At 43.5% G+C, this 20,871-nt stretch overlaps 3 protein-coding genes across 5 annotated transcripts in view; 1 reads left to right on the forward strand and 2 right to left on the reverse strand.

Moving 5' to 3' along the window:
- The window catches only part of tnni3k (TNNI3 interacting kinase), a 52,578-nt gene extending 52,358 nt beyond the window's left edge, over positions 1-220 (reverse strand). The window contains exon 1 of the mRNA XM_084172092.1: positions 10-220. Within this exon, the coding sequence (XP_084028218.1) occupies positions 10-82 (73 nt within the window). The 5' untranslated portion in view covers positions 83-220. The remainder of the gene's footprint in view (positions 1-9) is intronic.
- An 867-nt stretch (positions 221-1,087) lies between these two features.
- Positions 1,088-4,932, forward strand: lrriq3 (leucine-rich repeats and IQ motif containing 3; the record flags this gene model as incomplete). Its single annotated transcript, XM_084172093.1, has 8 exons — positions 1,088-1,366; positions 1,741-2,064; positions 2,178-2,308; positions 2,768-2,906; positions 3,286-3,363; positions 3,469-3,604; positions 3,807-4,536; positions 4,761-4,932. The coding sequence occupies 8 exons, from the start codon at positions 1,088-1,090 to the stop codon at positions 4,930-4,932; spliced, it is 1,989 nt and encodes a 662-aa protein (XP_084028219.1).
- Positions 4,933-5,096: 164 nt separating this feature from the next.
- acot11b (acyl-CoA thioesterase 11b) lies at positions 5,097-20,752 on the reverse strand. 3 transcript variants are annotated; one of them, XM_084172170.1, is made up of 16 exons: positions 20,578-20,752; positions 19,159-19,357; positions 18,417-18,486; positions 18,199-18,259; positions 13,843-13,944; positions 13,543-13,672; positions 11,601-11,754; positions 10,116-10,235; positions 9,698-9,836; positions 9,408-9,463; positions 9,077-9,143; positions 8,804-8,887; positions 8,290-8,423; positions 7,855-7,986; positions 7,470-7,596; positions 5,097-6,248 (listed from the first exon to the last, which is right to left on the reverse strand). In XM_084172170.1, the coding sequence occupies exons 2-16, from the start codon at positions 19,346-19,348 to the stop codon at positions 6,090-6,092; spliced, it is 1,725 nt and encodes a 574-aa protein (XP_084028296.1). In that variant the 5' UTR covers positions 19,349-19,357; positions 20,578-20,752; the 3' UTR covers positions 5,097-6,089. The 3 variants fall into 3 exon arrangements, with proteins under 3 accessions (XP_084028296.1, XP_084028294.1, XP_084028295.1); XM_084172168.1 differs by having other exon boundaries at positions 13,543-13,678; positions 20,578-20,749; XM_084172169.1 differs by having other exon boundaries at positions 13,543-13,678; positions 19,159-19,352; positions 20,578-20,667.
- Positions 20,753-20,871: the final 119 nt, after the last annotated feature.

A 20,871-nucleotide genomic window follows, 5' to 3' on the forward strand; every position in this document is an offset into this window, starting at 1 on the left:
TACACTTACCACGTAAAGTATCGAATCTTTGAAGTTTCTCACTTGTTGCGATTTGCAACTTCTTACTTCCTTGTTCGTTCATTCTCCTGGCTCAAAGTCAAGTGGTCTAATAATGGATACCAAATGGGGCCGCAGAATGAGTTACATAACATTAGCGTCATTCACCTTTTAGCTTGTAAAACAAAAAAAGTCTATACACTTCTTGTGGATATGGATTGAAATGCTGTGACTAAGCTACTGTAGTGTTGTTGCCTGCCTCATTTCCGGGTTTGGTCACATGGTTATTTAGTATGCATGATGGTCATGGCTACAATGTATCACTGCAACGTTGTCGAACTCTGCAAAACGAGCAAGGCGGCCAAAAGGAGCCGTTCTGTCAAGTAACAAATTATTGAATAGATTTAGTGAAACAAAAGGCTTTGGCTACAACAAGTCATTTTATGATTGGTGGTTCTTCTCTTCACCTGTGGTTTTGTAGGCATGATGCCAGTTGGGCTAGTGTGGGACTTGTGGTGGTTGTAGAAATGTGTGTGCTAAATGTTCAATGATGAACGCAGACATAGCCTAGTGTCAGATAAACATTTATTTTCAACATTTAGTCATCCGTTCGTTTCTTTCAGACGTTTAAATAGCACATAACCCCGTTATATATATACAGCTAGTTGTCGATATTGACATTGGCCAAAAGTTTATGATAACACCTATTTTATTTGGCAGCAAAGCGAGAAACGCACGCTCAACACACCATGCTTGCTGTCTGCCGCCTCCGCACAACGCAAACCTTTGCAAATGTGCATATTAACTGTAGCCATGACAACATTAAAACCTTGCTGTTCACAGAGACGGCAGCACTGCACAGTGAGTAGCTTAGTTTTATAATAAATCTAATTATTTGATGAAATAGCAAAATATTTTACAATCAACTCATTGCAGACTATGTTTTACCTGCTAACTTTTGGTTTTATTAACTTTGTTATTTGTTTAGTTTTTTTAAACAAATGTGGCTAGGCTACTATTGTAATATGACTATTAGCCTATGTAATATGCCTCTTCAAATCAGAGGGGAAATGTGAAGACCCATGAAGAAATGGATTCACTTGATGCCCAGAGGAAATACCTGGTGACCTGCTCAGAGTCCCTTATATTGAGCCATGGTCAGGGACCAGGTTTGGACCTGGAGGAGAAAGAGTCTGACCCTCAACAAGTTGTTATGGTCAATCTGAGCCGCTTACTGCTGAAAAACCTGGATAATTTGGGAAGTTGCAGGTCACTAACAGTATGCATTTTGGCGGACAATTTTATATCCAAGATAGATGCTCTCATCACATGTGTGCATATAGTGAAGTTGGATCTTAAAGGAAATCAGGTACTTTTTATTTAATTAAGGCCTAACCTTTATATAACCAGGAAATGCCATTGATGTCAGAAGACCTCTTTCCGAGGGAGACCTGGATAGGACTCAATTCACATGATTTGAGTGGTATATCTTATTCCTTTGCTATACCTGATTGCTACTGTCTGTATCTGATTGTAGAAAACCATTTATATTCTGTATCATACTAAACATCATGGTTAATACTGTATCTTGCTCTCTTTTTTTGAGTTTTGCATTCAGAATATGAAATGTGAGCGTGATGTATTCTAGCTCTGGTCCAGGGTGTTACTGCTACTCCTTAGTAGAGGAACGGGCAGTAAAGCCCTGGACCAGAACTAGATAGATGTATTCCATCTGTCTTTCAGATAACCCAACTCCCCGGCGTAGTGTTCTGGGACAGCCTGAGACGACTCCAGCTTCTCCATCTACATGACAACAACATGGGGACTAGAAAGAACATTGAGGGGTTGTCAGGCTGTCCTAACCTTACGGCGTTGACCCTCTACGACACACCGCTCAGCCTAAAGGGAAACTACAGACACTGCATCATCAACAGCATCTGGTCACTGAAGGCTCTGGATAACTATGTGGTCTCTGACGAGGAGATCATTGAAAACTGGATTCTCCCTCTGCATTTCAAACCCCTCTATCCTAATTTTTACTTGAACCTCTATCCAACAGCTAAGACGGTTTGTAGGCCTTCTTGTGCTCCTTAATGTCATTTGCAATCTGTGTTTCCCATGTTATGTCCATGGTGTATCCTCCATAATTTTTCAATAAACTTTTAAATTGTCTCATCCAGGGGCCTTATCAGAGTGAAATGAGAGCAATCCATAAGATTATATCAGAGGTCAATAGGATCCAGTCCGTTTATTCTCCAACGTTGATCATCCAACGATGGATCAGGGGACATCTGACCAGAAAAAGGCTTGGGTAAAGCATTTACTGTTGCCATACTGTTCATTGAAAATTGACACAAGTATTCCAATGTACCCATTGATTCTTGAAGAATATAACTGTCGTAACTGAACCCAAAATATAAGCTTGCTTTACTCCAATGTTTGTAAAGAAAGTAAATGTGAACAAACACTGTATAGCCTCAAAACATGGTTAAAACTATAATGTTGATATCATGGATGGTCAGTCCTTTGAGAGTAATTACATTTCTCCAGTCCCATCCCTCAGCTTTTTACCGAAACAGTGGCGGGGAGCCCACTGTTATTGTTTCACTTCTGATTGTCCCTTTAAAGAATTGATTTATATAGGAAACCAAATCCTTGTATAGGAGATCATTTTCCTATAGATCATTGACTGCAGACAATCACCTCTCTTTCCTTGTGTATTCTGTGTCATCGTGTTTCACTGAAATGTTATCTGTTTTTATTCTGTCAGACTTGTCCCTGCTGTGCCGAGCCGTAAGAGGTTCAGCCTCAGAATCCATCTGCCTCCCATCCCCTCTGTGGAGACAGACAGTCAACAGACCCAGGGGGAGACATGGGTCAAAGAGTGCATAGCTGAACAGCACCTGCAGGTTTGGACCCCCCAATAATTTCATTATACCCTGTAATGTAGCTCAGTGTCAACCGTCTCCGAGTGGGAATGCTGATCTAGGATCAGTTTTGCCTTTTAGATCATAATAAATAAGATTACATGAACAGGGTGTACCTGATTGTAGATCAGTACTCCTACTCTGAGACACTTGATACTCCTAGAATGAAACACCCACTCAATCCAGCTCTTATGGCCTCCATTAATCCACTTTAATTTGCAGACATGGATGAAATGGGTCTTGTATAAGTTCTCTGAATACTGTCATTGTGGAACCATTTAAAAATAAACAACTAGGAAAACATCTGATATTATTTGTAGAGTTTCTGTTTAAGTAAATAACATTTTCCAATATTTTTCAGAGGCACGAGGAGCGAGATGCGAAAATCAAGAGTTTGTATGTGAATCTGAAGAAATTGGTGCAGGCTGGTAGCCCAGAGGTAAAATGAATCAAGTTAACGTGTTTCTGTGACAGCTATTTTCGTTTTCCCATGCAATATATGTAATAACATGTGAACTAAATAAGTGTTTTTTCTGTTTGGCAGGTTTTACAAGAGGTGGTGACAAGCCAGGTGTCTTTAGAGGCCAAGAAACAGAAAGACATCAGTCCTCCGCATAACACCCCTCAGAACAGTAAGACCCTGAGGTCCAGCAGAGCCAAGCACAGTGAGGGGGAAAGAGGTAGGCTGCGTCTCAAATGGCACACTATTCCCTATATAGTGCACTACTTTTGACCAAGGCCCTATATAGGGAATAGGGTGCCATTTGGTATGCAGATGTAAGAGTAACATTACAGACTCAAACTCCAGTATGACCATTCTAATCATCACAACACTGTTGTTATTGGAGTATATTTGTGATGATCTTCTCTGTCTCTGATCAGACTTCACTGCTACAGAGGAGTTCTATGAAGAGAAGCTTGGGAAAATGTGTTTCCGCCTCATCGGCTTCAAGGCTCTGATCCACCAGGTCGAGCCTGTCAGCGACATGCTCATCTCCCGGCAACAGGGGGGACAGGACATCCGCAGCGCCATCCGCCTGTTCCACACACAGCGTCCCGAGCCACCCAAGCTGCCTCACCCTCGGCCGCCCCTAATCAACGTCGAGAAGCGTCTGATGGGTCGCTGCCTCGGCTCCATCAGCCTAGCCCCCTTCCAGGTGATTAAGCGGGCCTACCGGATGAGGGAGCAGGCCGAGGCCCTGCAGAGGAGGGCCCAGCAGGTGGCCCGTTCCCAGGCTCGGAGGGAGGGCGCCCAGGGCCAGCGCCACGGCCTCCTGGAGGCCCGCAGGAAGGAGGTGCTCCAGGTGAGAGAGAAGGAGCAGGAGGAGGTGGAGGGGGCCCTGGCCCTGCTGAGAGCCAGCCGGGACAGGGAGATGCAGGAGGTCAGGCAGAGACACGCTGTGTTCCTGGAGGAGAAGAGGAGGCGGGCGTCGGAACGGGCCATGGTTGTTGCTTTCAGCAGGCAGCATGCGTTTCTGTCCAAGACGGTCAACAGGCATGCTGTGCGGCAGAGGCAGAGTCACACCCAGCAGGAGAGGAGTGACATGGTTGCCAGCAGCAAGCAGCAGGCCAGGATTCAGAGGGAACTCATAATGGGGTGCATAGAGGACAGGTACTGTACTTTATAAAGCCTAAATACTGTAGCTGCTTCATGTGACATAGAGATGATATAACATACCCTTTTTTCCACCACCTATTTAGCATGGCATGCTTATTGATCATTTGAGCGGCATCTATGAAGGCCTTATAAAGGGTTTATGAAGGCTTCATAAAGCCTTGGAAGTTGTTCTTTTAAACTGGGACCATTCTCATAATGTTTTCTGTTTCGTATTACAGGCAACAGTCTCTAAAGGAGGAGGCCATTACATCCAGAGTGAACAGAGACACTTATCTGGCCACGAAGCACACCTACCAACTCCTCCGAGCCCAGGAGAGAGTGGCCAGTGTGAAGGCCAGCCATGCCAAGATGGAGGTCCTGCATCCTGTACCGGTCAACCAGACTGCCTGATCACCACCTCTGGTCCCCCTGTATCCCTCTACCATGCTTCTCAAGAGTTAAATGCTATGAACCGTTTTTGGGGGGCTATTTGTTTATCTTTAATTCTGTTTATGAAACCACAAGGAGTAAGGAATGTGAGGATTCCGGGAGGATGAACAAGAGAGAGGTCAAACCAAGGTCTATAGTGTTTATTGTTTGAGTGAAATCACAGCGATTCATTCACCTCATGGCTTCTACTCATGTTGAAATCCTTTTTTTTTTTTTTTAAAGCAAACCATTTGGATCTCTTTCTGAGATTAGTCTCTCAAATCAAAGTGCTATCACAATTACAGTAAATGTACATCTTGACTACAGTTTTGAAAGGTTGACTACGAACATGATTTAATGAGGTAGAAAATATCCTACCAGTATTTTAAAACAAGCTGCATCTAAATGCTCAGGCATGAACTAGTCTGCTTTTTTAAAATCCATAGTTCGGTAGCTAGAGACAAGGCAGAACATGTACAAGCATGTCAGACTCAACTGCAGCACAACAAACCAATTTGCATACTTATCTCATGTTCATAGGGCTACTAACTGTTTAATGCCCAGATAAGATCTAACATTTAATACAGAGCTTAGTATTGCACATTTTAGAAAGACGAGGTGAGGTCTAAATAGCCTGGTCCCAGATATGTTTGTGCTGTTTATCCAAGTCATATGGTAATTGTCATGCCAAACTGAGACCAGGCTAAGTTCTGGCAGTCTAAGAGTAAGTAACCTATAGTGTGGAAATGTACACTGGAATATCACATCAAAGATCGTAACAATAACAGTAACAACAATAAGTCCTTTGACTAATCCCACATTTGAAAATCCCACATTTTAGAAATGCATTAGTTCTGATTTCCTTGGCATTTAGAGTCGATTTGGGGAGGAGGGGGATATCCCAGAACTGGCTCTCCTAGATCTCCTAAGGAGGAGAGGGGTGGATAGGGTAAGCTGTTCCCCAGTGCAGAAAGGGTTTAAAGGGAATGAGCTATCCTAGTTCTCTCCAAGTGCACATAAGGGTAGGGGTGCTGGGCCAGCAGGACAGTACCATTCTGTTGCAGGGCAGAGGGGTGCTGGGCGATACCATTCTGTCACATGGCATAGGGGTGCAGGGAGGCCAGGACGATACCATTCTGTCACATGGCAGAGGGGTGCAGGGAGGCCAGGCTGTCTCTATTCTCCTCCAGGTACTTGTTGCAGGAGTGGAAGGTGCCGTAGAAGCTGGAGGAAAGGCCTGCGATGTCGTTGGAGATGTAGGGGAGGACTCCCGGCGTGGCCTGGTTGTAGTAGGAGATCTGAGGTAAAACACACAGAGACAATGAGAGCAGTGGCCAAAAAAAATGTTATATAATAGTTATGACTGAAAACAATGTAGAAGTACTATCTATCTAGATGTAATGTATATCAAAATATCAAATTACTCTCCTCTTGCTATGTAACTACTGTAGAAAAATAAATTAAAAAATGTATATAAAATGTGTGTAAAAGGTACATGTAACAACAAAAGAAAAAGCTGTAAAAACAACGTTTATTTTTGTCCTCCGAAGAGGGGGGGTGGTGGATGGGCCCCCCAAATGTATTTGTATATACAGTGAGGGAAAAAAAGTATTTGATCCCCTGCTGATTTTGTACGTTTGCTCACTGACAAATAAATGATCGGTCTATAATTTTAATGGTAGGTTTATTTGAACTGTGAGAGACAGAATAACAACAACAAAATCCAGAAAAACGCATGTCAAAAATGTTATAAATTGATATGCATTTTAATGAGGGAAATAAGTATTTGACCCCCTCTCAATCAGAAAGATTTCTGGCTCCCAGGTGTCTTTTATACAGGTAACGAGCTGAGATTAGGAGCACACTCTTAAAGGGAGTGCTCCTAATCTCAGTTTGTTACCTGTATAAAAGACACCTGTCCACAGAAGCAATCAATCATTCAGATTCCAAAGTCTCCACCATAGCCAAGACCAAAGAGCTCTCCAAGGATGTCAAGGACAAGATTGTAGACCTACACAAGGCTGGAATGGGCTACAAGACCATCGCCAAGCAGCTTGGTGAGAAGGTGACAACAGTTGGTGCGATTATTCGCAAATGGAAGAAACACAAAATAACTGTCAATCTCCCTCAGCCTGGGGCTCCATGCAAGATCTCACCTCGTGGAGTTGCAATGATCATGAGAATGGTGAGGAATCAGCCCAGAACTACACGGGAGGATCTTGTCAATGATCTCAAGGCAGCTGGGACCATAGTCACCAAGAAAACAATTGGCAACACACTACGCCGTGAAGGACTGAAATCCTGCATCCACCACTTCTTTCCACACTCAGTTTACATGATAAGGTGGGATGAAGAAAGTCACTGAGCTAGCTGGTCCCAGATCTGTTTCTACTGTCTTACCAACTACGGTTGCTGTCATGTTTGACATGACAACAACCATAGAAGTCGGCTTTACAGCACAAACAGATCTGGACCAGGCAAGCTTTTCGTTTAGCTAGCGAAGAGCCCCATTGGCCCACCTTGGTGACAGCGTTGGACTCCTCCCAGATACTGAATCCGGCACAGAGCACCTCCCCCCGGGTGTAGTCCTTAGAGGCAGGGTGGGTCGGCAGGGTGACAGAGCGCAGGGCAATCAGGTACGGGTCCCTGAGAGGGACAGAAGAGGCAGATCGCACCATTAGAGCGTGATTAAAGATGTGGAATTGGGCAGGATGATAGATACAGTACTGTGGGACACAACCAGACCTGGGTAAGTTAGGGTGCATTGAGAACAGAAAAAGAATGCAGTGCCATTGGAAAGTAGGAAGGATTGTTGAGTCATTGGGGAACAGTGACCAAGCAAAAAATAAAGCATATTGGTGAAGTCAGGATGCTGATGGATGGATGACAGGCAGGCAATGTTACCTGGAGTCACAGGGCTTCCTCCTAGAGGCCAGGAGGATGAAGTCCTGGCCCTTCCCCCCTTTACTGACACACGGAGTGGCTACGCGGTAGATAGTGTCATCCTCATCTGCCTGGATGATCACATCACACTGTCTACATTGGACGAAAGGGTAAAGGCACACTGTGAAATGGAGGTTTCAATCCAAATGGAGGTTTCAAAAGGATTATAGTAACTACTTTGTGATTGGTTGTGACCACTTGTGGCTGTGTTCTGACTAGCTGTGACTTTGTTGTGACTAGCTCTAACTAGTTGTGACTACTTGTGGCTGTGTTCTGACTAGCTGTGACTTTGTTGTGACTAGCTCTAACTAGTTGTGACTACTTGTGGCTGTGTTATGACTAGCAGTGACTGTTGTGGCTACATCAGTTGTGAATAGTTGTGGCTGTGTTACCCACTGGTAATGCCTGTCCCACTCATGTCTCCTGCGCAGGTCTGAGAGCAGATGGAAGGCCTGTTCAGCAGGGACGGTGACATGAGTCTCCACCTTAAAACACAGGATCTGGTTCTCCTCCAGCGTGTACAGACTGACCTGGGAACAGATCAGGAAGGAGGGGGTTAAACCATGGAAATGACTATAGGATCTTTACGGGTTAAAGCACAGTCTATTCCTTTACTACCACAGATATCATATATTATTGACATTTACTGCTATTTTGTGGAAATGTTTTATGTAGCTAGCAGCTTTAAGAAAGACGGTTGACTTGGTCCACATTGCTTCCTCCCAACTTAATCAAATCAACGTGTGGGCCGAATTTGGGGGGAAAAACTGACTGTGCAATAGAAAGTAATGATTTGATTAGACAGTGGGGAGGAGGAGAGGGGAGACATGCAATTCTTCAACATCATTCTAATGAATAATATCAATGGCATTCAATCATATTCTTACACTGTTCTACACCCTGTACTAACCTTATTTTTCTCAGAGCTTAACATCCAGTTGCTTCGAGCAGCCATTATTTTCAGTGCAGACACATTGTTGTAGCTGAGATACATCTGGGGGAAATAAAGTTTGGATTCAGAATCTGAAGAACGATTTTTTTTTCAAAACAAGCACAGGCCAGCACACAGGGAGGCAGTAGAGAGTTAAATCTGTTACCAAACCCCAACACAACACATGTAATCTAGGAGTAGTAGTAGGTTGTGGTCCGTTTGTGTGTGTGTGTGTGTGTGTGTGTGTGTTACCTGGTTGCTGATGTCCCAGGGCACAGACAGAGGAACCTCTGTTTGCTTGCAGGAGATGATGTACTTTCTGTAAACAGACAGTGTATAGTGATGTCAAAACAGATGAAAATGTGTTATGACTCAATGGTTTGGTTTACTGTTTACAAACTAATTCAGGGGTATCACTCAATCAACCCGATTTAATGTGGCCTAGCATGATGTCTTAATAAAAAATAATATACTGTATATCATTTATTTTTAGAGGGGGGGGGGGGGGGCTCAATCTACTGAAGGGGGAAAATGAGTTTGACACCCCTGCACTAACTGATAGAAATGGGGAATAGCACCTCACCTGTCCAGACGGATCTTCTTCCTAGCGATAGCCTCTTGATAGCGTCTCTTCCCATCCTGACAATTAAATAAACAAGTGAAATGGGCTTTCACAGTTCTGCACCGACATTGGATGAGCAGAGGCATGTATCTCTTAACATTACAAAATCAACAACCATATGGCATTTCTCAATATACATTGACCTCCATAAACACACACACACACACACACACACTCTATCGCTCTCACTCACACACACATACTCCACAGGTCTAACAGCCTGTTCTTCTGAGGTCATCTGCAGAACTCACCACAGGTTCGGGTCGTATCCGGGGCAATGTGCGTGGCTTCCTGTCCTTGTCCAGCACCTCAAAGGTCATGAAGGCGCTGTTGATGTGGCGCAACACACCCGCACCCTGGTAGGCCTCTGCACACACACCCACCTCCATACTGGAACACACACACCCACATACAACTAATATCATACAAACATAAAAGGTTGCCATACCACTTTCCCATTCATTGTTTGTTGCCAGTAAATATCCCTCAAAGCTGAAACTCACTCTCGGGTTGAGTTCATTAGGGCTCACCGTAGCAACAAAAACGAAATCTACGTTTTTCAACAGAAATGAAAACCAGCGGTTATTCTTGGACAGCGGTTGAGAACAAGCGGTTCTCATTTTCTTCAGTTTGGTGCCTAATGAATAAGACCCTATTATTAGGACTCACCTGTGCTTGAAGGCATTGTTAACAATGGCCTTTAGCACCAGCCGGTCCCCAATGTGAGACGGGCCCCGGAAGTGGAACATGTCTATGGTCCTCAGAGTGGGGTGAGCGTTACACAGACGACTGGAAAGTAAGAGTGAGATGAGATACAGAGAGAGAATGAAGGAAATATAGAGAGTATATTAGACTAAGAGCTCAACCTGGTTTTGATCATCTACTCATTCTACTAAATATACTGAACAAAAATATAAACGCACCATGCAACAATTTCAAAGATTTTACTGAGTTACAGTTCATATAAGGAAATCAGTCAATTTAAATCAATTAAGTCCTAACCTATGGATTTCACATGACTGGGCAGGGGTGCAGCCATGGGTGGGCCTGGGAGGCCCACCCACTGGGGAGCCAGTCCCAGCCAAACAGAATGAGTTTTTCCCAACAAAAGAGCTTTATTACAGACAGAAATACTCCTCAGCACCCCCCCCCCCCCCCCCCCCCCCCCCCCCCCCACCCCACCCAGACGATCCCACAGGTGAAGAAGCCGAATGTGGAGGTCCTGTGCTGGCGTGGTTACACGTGGTCTGCAGTTGTGAGGCCGGTTGGATGTACTGCCAAATTCTCTAAAACGACGTTGGAGGCAGCTTATGGTAGAGAAATTACCATTAAATTCTCTGCCAACAGCTCTGGTGGACATTACTGCTGTCAGCATGCCAATTACACGCTCCCTCAAAACTTGAGACATCTGTGGCATTGTGTTGTGTGACAAAACTGCACTTATTTTTTTTGTTTAATCAGCTTCTTGATATGCCACACCTTTCAGGTGGATGGATTATTTTGGCAAAGGAGAAATGCTCACTAACATGGATATAAACAAATTTGTGCACAAAATGTAAAATAAATAAGCTTTGTGTGCGTATGGAAAATGTCTGGGATTTTTTATTTCAGCTCATGAAACATGGGACCAACACTTTACATGTTGTGTTTATATTTTTGTTCAGTGTATATTAAAGGCCCAGTGCAGTCAAAAACAAGATTTTTCTGTGTTTTATATATATTTCCACACTGTGAGGTTGGAATAATACTGTGAACTTGTGAGAAATGATGATAATGCCCTTTTAGAGTAAGAGCTGTTTGTTAAGAAAACTGTTTGATGGGATGGAATTCTGGCCTGCCTAAATTAGTTAATAGACCAATAAGAAAGAGTTCTAAACCTAGTTTTCAGTTTCCCCCACCCCACTCAGACAGTCCTAGCAAAAGTCTTGCTTGAGAAATTGATCTTTGCTAAGAAGCTAGTTCTGTTTATTTTTGAAAAAAATCACAATAAGGTACTTAATTGTTACCCAGAAATGATTGGATATTGAGATAAAAACATCTGCATTGGGCCGTTAATATATACTAACTATCTCCATATTCTGTCACAGTAAGAAACCTGATTATCTCTATGAGAAGGACAGGCTACTGACACACAGGCTACAGACAGACACTCACCATGCTGCGATGGTGGCCACGTTCTCCATCCAGGCCATGATCTGACCCCCGAAGGTACTGACTTGGTGGTTGGCATGGGGAGGCAGCACAAGCTCCACGCTCTCCACCCGCGTCCGCTCGGCTGACACCGCACCCTGGTACTCCTGGCACTCTCCTGTTGACACGCACGCACGCACACAAACACACACACACACACACGCACACGCATGCACACACACACACACACACACACACTAGAGGGTAATACTGCTGTTCACCAGGCTGGGCACGGGTGTGACTGCCACTGATTTCACTTCACATTAGAGATAAGTGTGACTTGGACATCTGAGGCATCCTGTGACATATAAAGGCTATAAATAGGGCCTTATAAGATGTAACTAGGGCCTTATAGGGCCTTATAAGATGTAACTAGGGCCTTATAGGGTCCTTATAAGCTGTAACTACCTTCACATCATTTAGCATTCACATCATCTTATCCAGAACGACTTACAGGAGCAATTAAGGTTAAATGCCTTGCTCACAGGAATGTCGGCAGATTTTTCACCTAGTCAGCTCTGGGATTCGAACCAGCAACCTTTCAGTTACTGGCCCAACACTCTTAACCACTATAATACCTAGTTGAGCTTTGTGTTGATAGTAAAATACCTAGTTCAGCTGTGTGTTGACAGTGTGATACCTTGTTGAGCTGTGTGTTGACAGTATAATACCTAGTTCAGCTGTGTGTTGACAGTGGGATACCTTGTTGAGCTGTGTGTTGACAGTATAATATCTAGTTGAGCTGTGTATTGACAGTATAATACCTAATTGAGCTGTGTGTTGATAGTAAAATACCTAGTTGAGCTGTGTGTTGATAGTATAATACTAGTTGAGCTGTATGTTGACAGTATAATACCTAGTTGAGCTGTGTGTTGACAGTATAATACTAGTTGAGCTGTGTGTTGACAGTATAATACCTAGTTGAGCTGTGTGTTTCAGTGTGTTGACAGCATAATACCTAGTTGAGCTGTGTGTTGACAGTATAATACCTAGTTGAGCTGTGTGTTGACAGCATAATACCTAGTTGAGCTGTGTGTTGACAGTATAATACCTAGTTGAGCTGTGTGTTGACAGTATAATACCTAGTTGAGCTGTGTGTTGACAGTATAATACTAGTTGAGCTGCGTGTTGACAGTATAATACCTAGTTGAGCTGTGTGTTTCAGTGTGTTGACAGCATAATACCTAGTTGAGCTGTGTGTTGACAGTATAATACCTAGTTGAGCTGTGTGTTGACAGCATAATACCTAGTTGAGCTGTGTGTTGACAGTATAATACCTAGTTGAGCTGTGTGTTGACAGCATAATATCTAGTTGAGCTGTGTGTTGACAGTATAATACCTAGTTGAGCTGTGTGTTGATAGTAAAATACCTAGTTGAGCTGTGTGTTGACAGTATAATACCTAGTTGAGCTGTGTGTTGACAGTATAATACCTAGTTGAGCTGTGTGTTGACAGTATAATACCTAGTTGAGCTGTGTGTTGACAGTATAATACCTAGTTGAGCTGTGTGTTGACAGTAAAATACCTAGTTGAGCTGTGTGTTGACAGTATAATACTTAGTTGAGCTGTGTGTTGACAGTATAATACCTAGTTGAGCTGTGTGTTGACAGTATAATACCTAGTTGAGCTGTGTGTTGACAGTAAAATACCTAGTTGAGCTGTGTGTTGACAGTATAATACCTAGTTGAGCTGTGTGTTGACAGTATAATACTAGTTGAGCTGTGTGTTGACAGTATAATACCTAGTTGAGCTGTGTGTTTCAGTGTGTTGACAGCATAATACCTAGTTGAGCTGTGTGTTGACAGTATAATACCTAGTTGAGCTGTGTGTTGACAGCATAATACCTAGTTGAGCTGTGTGTTGACAGTATAATACCTAGTTGAGCTGTGTGTTGACAGCATAATACCTAGTTGAGCTGTGTTGCTGCTCAGTAGGTCTGTTATGATCTCAGCATGGGTCAGTCTCATCCTCCTCCTCTCTGCCGCGATGCTGTACTCCATCTGCTCTGTCTGCGTCCGCGGAATCACCTGCTTCAGCTGCACCTGCACGCACACACACACACACACATACCCACACACACACACACACACAGTGTTGGTGTGTGTGCCCTCCTATTGAAGCATGACATATTGATGTGGTTGATATGTCTAACACTGTCAAACCAAGATGGGTGCCCTCTCTCTCTTTCTCGCTCTTCAGCCCTCACCTTCCCCTCCTCAGTGCGTCGCGCCACAAAGGTGGCAAAGGCATTGCACACGTTCCACTGGCAGCTACTGAACAGGTCCTCACAGCTCACCGCGATGCCCACCTGCGGATAGTGCCCACATGGCATCACATCATGACACCAGGCAGAGTGTCAGACATATTGTTACATAAAGTTCAAGTCGGAAGTTTACATACACTTAGGTTGGAGTCATTAAAACTCGTTTTTCAACCACTCCACAAATTTCTTGTTAACAAACTATAGTTTTGGCAAGTCGGTTAAGACATCTACTTTGTGCATGAGAAGGAATTTTTCAAACAATTGTTTACAGACAGATTATTTCAATTATAATTCACTGTATCACAATTCCAGTGGGTTAGAAGTTTACATACACTAAGTTGACTGTACCTTTAAACAGCTTGGAAAATTCCAGAAAATGATGTCATGGCTTTAGAAGCTTCTGATAGGCTAATTGACATCATTTGAGTCAATTGGAGGTGTACCTGTGGATGAATTTCAAGGCCTACCTCCAAACTCAGTGCCTCTTTGCTTGACATCATGGGAAAATCAAAAGAAATCAGCCAAGACCTCAGAAAGAAAATTGTAGACCTCCACAAGTCTGGTTCATCCTTGGGAGCAATTTCCAAATGCCTGAAGGTACCACGTTCATCTGTACAAACAATAGTACGCAAGTATAAACACCATGGGGCCACGCAGCCGTCATACCGCTCAGGAAGGAGACACGATCTGTCTCCTAGAGATGAACGTACTTTGGTGTGAAAAGTGCAAATCAATCCCAGAACAACAGCAAAAGACCTTGTGAAGATGCTGGAGGAAACAAGTACAAAATATTCTATATCCACAGTAAAACGAGTCCTATATCGACATAAACTGAAAGGCCGCTCAGCAAGGAGGAAGCCACTGCTCCAAAACCGCCATAAAAAAGCCAGTCTACGGTTTGCAATTGCACATGGGGACAAAGATCGTACTTTTTGGAGAAATGTCCTCTGGTCTGATGAAACAAAAATAGAACTGTTTGGCCATAATGACCATCGTTATGTTTGGAGGAAAAAGGGGTATGCTTGCAAGCCGAAGAACACCATCCCAACCGTGAAGCACGGGGGTGGCAGCATCATGCTGTTAGGGTGCTTTGCTGCAGGAGGGACTGGTGCACTTCACAAAATAGATGGCATCATGAGGAAGGAAAATTATGTGGATATATTGAAGCAACATCTCAAGACATCAGTCAGGAAGTTAAAGCTTGGTCGCAAATGGGTCTTCCAAATGGACAATGACCCCAAGCATACTTGCAAAGTTGTGGCAAAATGGCTTAAGGACAACAAAGTCAAGGTATTGGAGTGGCCATCACAAAGCCCTGACCTCAATCCTATAGGAATTGTGTGGGCAGAACTGAAAAAGCGTGTGCAAGCAAGGAGGCCTACAAACCTGACTCAGTTACAACAGCTCTGTCAGGAGGAATGGGCCACAATTCACCCAACTTATTGTGGGAAGCTTGTGGAAGGCTACCTGAAACGTTTGACCCAAGTTAAACAATTTAAAGGCAATGCTACCAAATACTAATTGAGTGCTACACCGGCTCTGACGCTCGTCGAATGTGGCAGGGCTTGAAAACTATTATAGACTACAAAGGGAAGCACAGCCGCGAGCTGCTCAGTGACACAAGACTTCCAGACGAGCTAAACCACTTCTATACTCACTTCGAGGCAAGCAACACTGAACCATGCATGAGAGCACCAGCTGTTCCGGATGACTATGTGATCACACTCTCCGTAGCCGATGTAAGTAAGACTTTTAAGCAGGTCAACATTTACAAGGCCGCAGGGCCAGATGGATTACCAGGACGTGTACGCCGAGCATCCACTGATCAACTGGCAAGTGTCTTCACTGACATTTTCAACATGACCCTGACTGAGTCTGTAATACCAACATGTTTCAAGCAGACCACCATAGTCCCCGTGCCCAAGGACACTAAGATAACCTGCCTAAATGACTACCGACCCGTAGCACTGACGTCTGTAGCCATGAAGTGCTTTGAAAGGCTGGTCATGGCTCACATCAACACCATTATCCCAGAAACCCTAGACCCACTCCAATTTGCATACCGCCCCAGCAGATCCACAGATGATGCAATCTCTATTGCACTCCACACTGCCCTTTCCCACCTGGACAAGAGGAACACCTACGTGAGAATGCTATTAATTGACTACAGCTCAGCATTCAACACCATAGTGCCCTCAAAGCTCATCACTAAGCTAAGGATCCTGGGACTAAACACCTCCCTCCGCAACTGGATCCTTGACTTCCTGACGGGCCGCCCCCAGGTGGTAAGGGTAGGAAACAACACATCTGCCACACTGATCCTCAACACGGGGGCCCCTCAGGGGTGCGTGCTCAGTCCCCTCCTGTACTCCCTGTTCACCCATGACTGCATGGCCAGGCACGACTCCAACACCATCATTAAGTTTGCCGACGACACAACAGTGGTAGGCCTGATCACCGACAACGATGAGACAGCCTATAGGGAGGAGGTCAGAGACCTGGCCGTGTGGTGCCAGGATAACAACCTCTCCCTCAACGTGACCAAGACAAAGGAGATGATTGTGGACTACAGGAAAAAAAAGTGGACTGAGCACGCCCCCATTCTCATCGACGGGGCTGTAGTGGAACAGGTTGAGAGCTTCAAGTTCCTTGGTGTCCACATCATCCATGGTCCAAACACACCAAGACAGTCGTGAAGAGGGCACGACAAAGCCTATTCCCCCTCAGGAGACTGAAAATATTTGCCATGGGTCCTCAGATCCTCAAAAAATTCTACAGCTGCACCATCGAGAGCATCCTGACTGGTTGCATCACCGCCTGGTATGGCAACTGTTCGGCCTCCGACCGCAAGGCACTACAGAGGGTAGTGCGTACGGCCCAGTACATCACTAGGGCCAAGCTTCCTGCCATCCAGGACCTCTATACCAGGCGGTGTCAGAGGAAAGCCCTCAAAATTGTCAAAGACTCCAGCCACCCTAGTTATAGACTGTTCTCTCTGCTACCGCACGGCAATTGGTACCGGAGTGCCAAGTCTAGGTCCAAAAGACTTCTTAACAGCTTCTACCGCCAAGCCATAAGACTCCTGAACAGCTAATCATGGCTACCCAGAATATTTGCACTGCCCCACCACCCCCACCCCCCACCCCATCTTTTTATGCTGCTGCTACTCTGTTAATTATTTATGCATAGTCACTTTAACTCTACCCACATGTACATATTACTTCAACTACCTCAACTAGCCGGTGCCCCCGCACATTGACTCTGCACCGGTACCCCCCTGTAGATATAGCCTCCCTACTGTTATTTTATTTTACTTCCACTCTTTTTTTCTCAACACTTTTTTGTTGTTGTTTTATTTTACTTTTTTATAAAAAATAAATGCACTGTTGGTTAAGGGCTGTAAGTAAGCATTCGGCGCATGTGGACAATTAAATTTGATTTGATTTGATTTGTATGTAAACTTCTAACCCACTGGGTAAGTCGCTCTGGATAAGAGCGTCTGCTAAATGACTAAAAATATTTTTTTAAATTGCAATGTGATGAAATAAATAAATCACTCTACTATTATTCTGACATTTCACATTCTTAAAATAAAGTGGTGATCCTAACTGACCTAAGACAGGGAATTTTTACTCGGATTAAATGTCAGGAATTGTGAAAAACTGAGTTTAAACGTATTTGGCTAAGGTGTATGTAAACTTCCGACTTCAACTGTACATATATTACTAAGGTTGGGTCCCAAATGGCAACCTCTGTTCCCTATATTGTGCATAATTTTTTACAAGATCCCTCATTGAACGCTGTTCACTTTAATAATGTTTACATACTGTTTTACCCACTTTATATGTACATACTGCTGTACACACCATTCACATATATTTAATTATATTGCTCATTCTCAGGTCTTAATACTTGTTCTTTTCTTCTTTCTTTTGAGGGGGAGGAGGATTATGTGTGTATTGTTATTGTATTGCTAGATATTGCTGCATTGTTGGAGCTAAAAAAAAACATAAGCATTTCGCTGCACTTGCGATAACATCTGCAAAACCGTGTACGCGACCAATAAACTTTGATTTGATTTCAAGTAGTGTACTATATAGAGAATAGATTACCATTTGGTGAATTAAATGGGACTAGATTCTACAGTAAAGAACACAGGTTGTAAACAGGGATCATCTATTATGGAACAGCCTTGTGTATCATTTCTCTCCCCGACATACATTATAAATGATTTCAAAACAAAAATTCCATAGATTAAATATTTACTACACAAAGATCAAAGATGGTGTCCCCACAAACCTCCATGCTGGATGTGAAGGCTCTGTTGACTTTTGCCTTGATGTTAACAACCTGTCCGACTCTGCGTGCAAACAAACAAACATTTATATGATCAACATTGGACAGTGGTTACAGTGTAAACAGAAGAACACCAGCCCCTCCTTTCTGTGGCTAAGCTAAAGGCTATAAGTCACTGTAAATATACTGAAAAGGTCTGTTTCAGGAAGTGAAATACATACCCTATAGTGTGCTCAAAGTGGATGTCGTCAACAGAGGCAGTAATACAGGGAGACCCAGCGTGTCTTTCAGCTGTGACAACATAGAGGTCCATAAACATCACATGTACAGTACATACAGTGGGGGGAAAAAGTATTTAGTCAGCCACCAATTGTGCAAGTTCTCCCACTTAAAAAGATGAGAGAGGCCTGTAATTTTCATCATAGGTACATGTCAACTATGACAGACAAAATTAGAAAAAAAAATCCAAAAAATCACATTGTAGGATTTTTAATGAATTGATTTGCAAATTATGGTGGAAAATAAGTATTTGGTCACCTACAAACAAGCAAGATTTCTGGCTCTCGCAGACCTGTAACTTCTTCTTTAAGAGGCTCCAATGTCCTCCACTCGTTACCTGTATTAATGGCACCTGTTTGAACTTGTTATCAGTATAAAAGACACTGGCATAGTGTACCTATGATGAAAATTACAGGCCTCTCTCATCTTTTTAAGTGGGAGAACTTGCACAATTGGTGGCTGACTAAATACTTTTTTCCCCCACTGTATATGCCTTCTCGGCTGACAGGACTCCATAGCTGTTGATCTCAATCCACGTCTTGGAGGGCTGCAGTCAGAGGCTGCGTCCCAAATTACACTTTATTTCCTATAAGTGTACTATTTTTGGCCAGAGCCCCAGGTTGGGACTTGGGAGGGACCACTTTTCTTTAGAGGTCATCCTATGAGGTTAAGGTCATAGCTCACCAGACAGGCAGGCTGTGGAGTCCATCCACTTGAGCAGCTGTCCCACACTGAGCTCTCCACAGTGGTTGGTGTGGCAGGGCATCACGATCTGGCTCATCTTGACCTCCGTGGGGTTCCTGTACACCTCGCCACTCTCCAGGATGAAGAGGGGGTCCTCCATGGGGTCCCGGTCGCCCTTCTCACACGACATGATTCTGTACTGGACAGGGAGGGGGGGGTTGGGGGGGCACAGGGGAAAAGTAGAAGTCAAAGTTTATTACAGTACATGAAAGGGATAGTCTCAATCTAGTGTGTCATGGTCATGGAACACTATACAGTATAACAATTTATTGTACACTGTTTCATCTCTTTAAAAGGTGCTGCTAGGTTGGTTTTAGAATACAAACAACAAAGAATATTGTAGTTATTCGAGCTCTTTGAATAAATTATATTATTTCATTATGCCAAGGTCTTAATGGCACCCTATTCATCACATTCGAGGAAGTCCTAATCTAGTTACAATGAAAACTAATTCAGAACAAAACAGATTATTTCACAGTCTGAGCTAGGCCTACTTGGCTCACAGAAGGATTGAGGTGAACAACAGGCAATTCCCACCCTAACTGCTTTGTTTATACAATGGGTCTCATGGAAATATCAAAATAACTTCTAAAAGGAGTAATCATTGGTCACATCTCTGAAACAAATAACTAAACATTTTGTTCCTCTATTTTGTGCTATTTTTTCTGTTTTTGTGCCTTCAAATAATACTTTATTCGCTCAAGCAGCACAGTCATTTTGGACCAGAGCCACTGCCCCAACAAAATATTTATTGTGCTTCACAAAACAAGGTGCTTTACTAGGGAATAATCTGCAGCTCACTTTGTCATCTGACAGATTGCTTAAAACCACTATTTTCCCCCCTCGACAAACTAATAATACTGTATTATAATACCCTTAGTGAATTGGATAGGAAACTGGACAGACTCACAGTCAGTAGACTACACATAAGGTTGAAACGAAATCAACTTCAAGAAATAGAAACGAAATCAACTTCAAGAAATAGACTACAGTGTATTCTTCTATCACGGCTAAAATAGAATGTTGTCGTTAATCCATTCGTATTATCAACTGTCTGTTCCAGCTGTCTGTTGACATGACCTGGTCACCTGTCTCGTGCTTGCCGGGCATGCGACATAGCGGAGCAGTAGCAGTGACGTCCAATAGACTGCTTTACTGTACTGACGGGATTCGTCCAGTTATTCGGTTATTATCTCACACTCATGAGATAGCTAGACTACTAGGCTATACGCGTGGTGGAATGAGTCACTCACTAAGGGAATAGATTGACAGAGTAAAACGTGACAGAGTAAAAACAATGATTAGGCAATCGCTTTTAAACGTTTTACATAATTTCCCAAGACAATAAAATAGACTTACCCAAAGTTAACTTTTCTGCTGACGGTCAGGTGACATTTGCATGAATTAATAAGTAAAACAAAACGTCAGTCTCGTGAAGAAAAGTCTGCACACCACCCCCTCTCTGTCCATTCCTTCATTCTTCCGACGCAACTGTGTGGCATAAATGTCATCATGTGTATAAACCCGGGACGACTGTAACACCGCCCAGCCATCTTGGTACTCCTCCTCCGTTGGAAAAAAAAAAAGATTTTGGAAGCTATAGAAATGTATTTACTAATGTCTACATTCGTTTTTGACACGTTTATTGTATTA

The sequence above is a fragment of the Coregonus lavaretus genome (assembly GCF_964263955.1).
Source record: "Coregonus lavaretus genome assembly, chromosome: 11".
In the NCBI taxonomy this organism is placed as follows: Eukaryota; Metazoa; Chordata; class Actinopteri; order Salmoniformes; family Salmonidae; genus Coregonus; species Coregonus lavaretus.

Bases quoted from the DNA above. Each gene is read 5' to 3' on its own strand.
- acot11b (XM_084172168.1), bottom strand. From the start codon at position 19,348: ATGTCGTGTGAGAAGGGCGACCGGGACCCCATGGAGGACCCCCTCTTC. The intron at 11,755-13,542 runs GTATTATGCTGT...GCGTGTCAACAG, and splicing joins CAGCAACACAGCTCAACTAG to GAGAGTGCCAGGAGTACCAG. The intron at 9,464-9,697 runs GTGAGTTCTGCA...TTTAATTGTCAG, and splicing joins GGATACGACCCGAACCTGTG to GATGGGAAGAGACGCTATCA.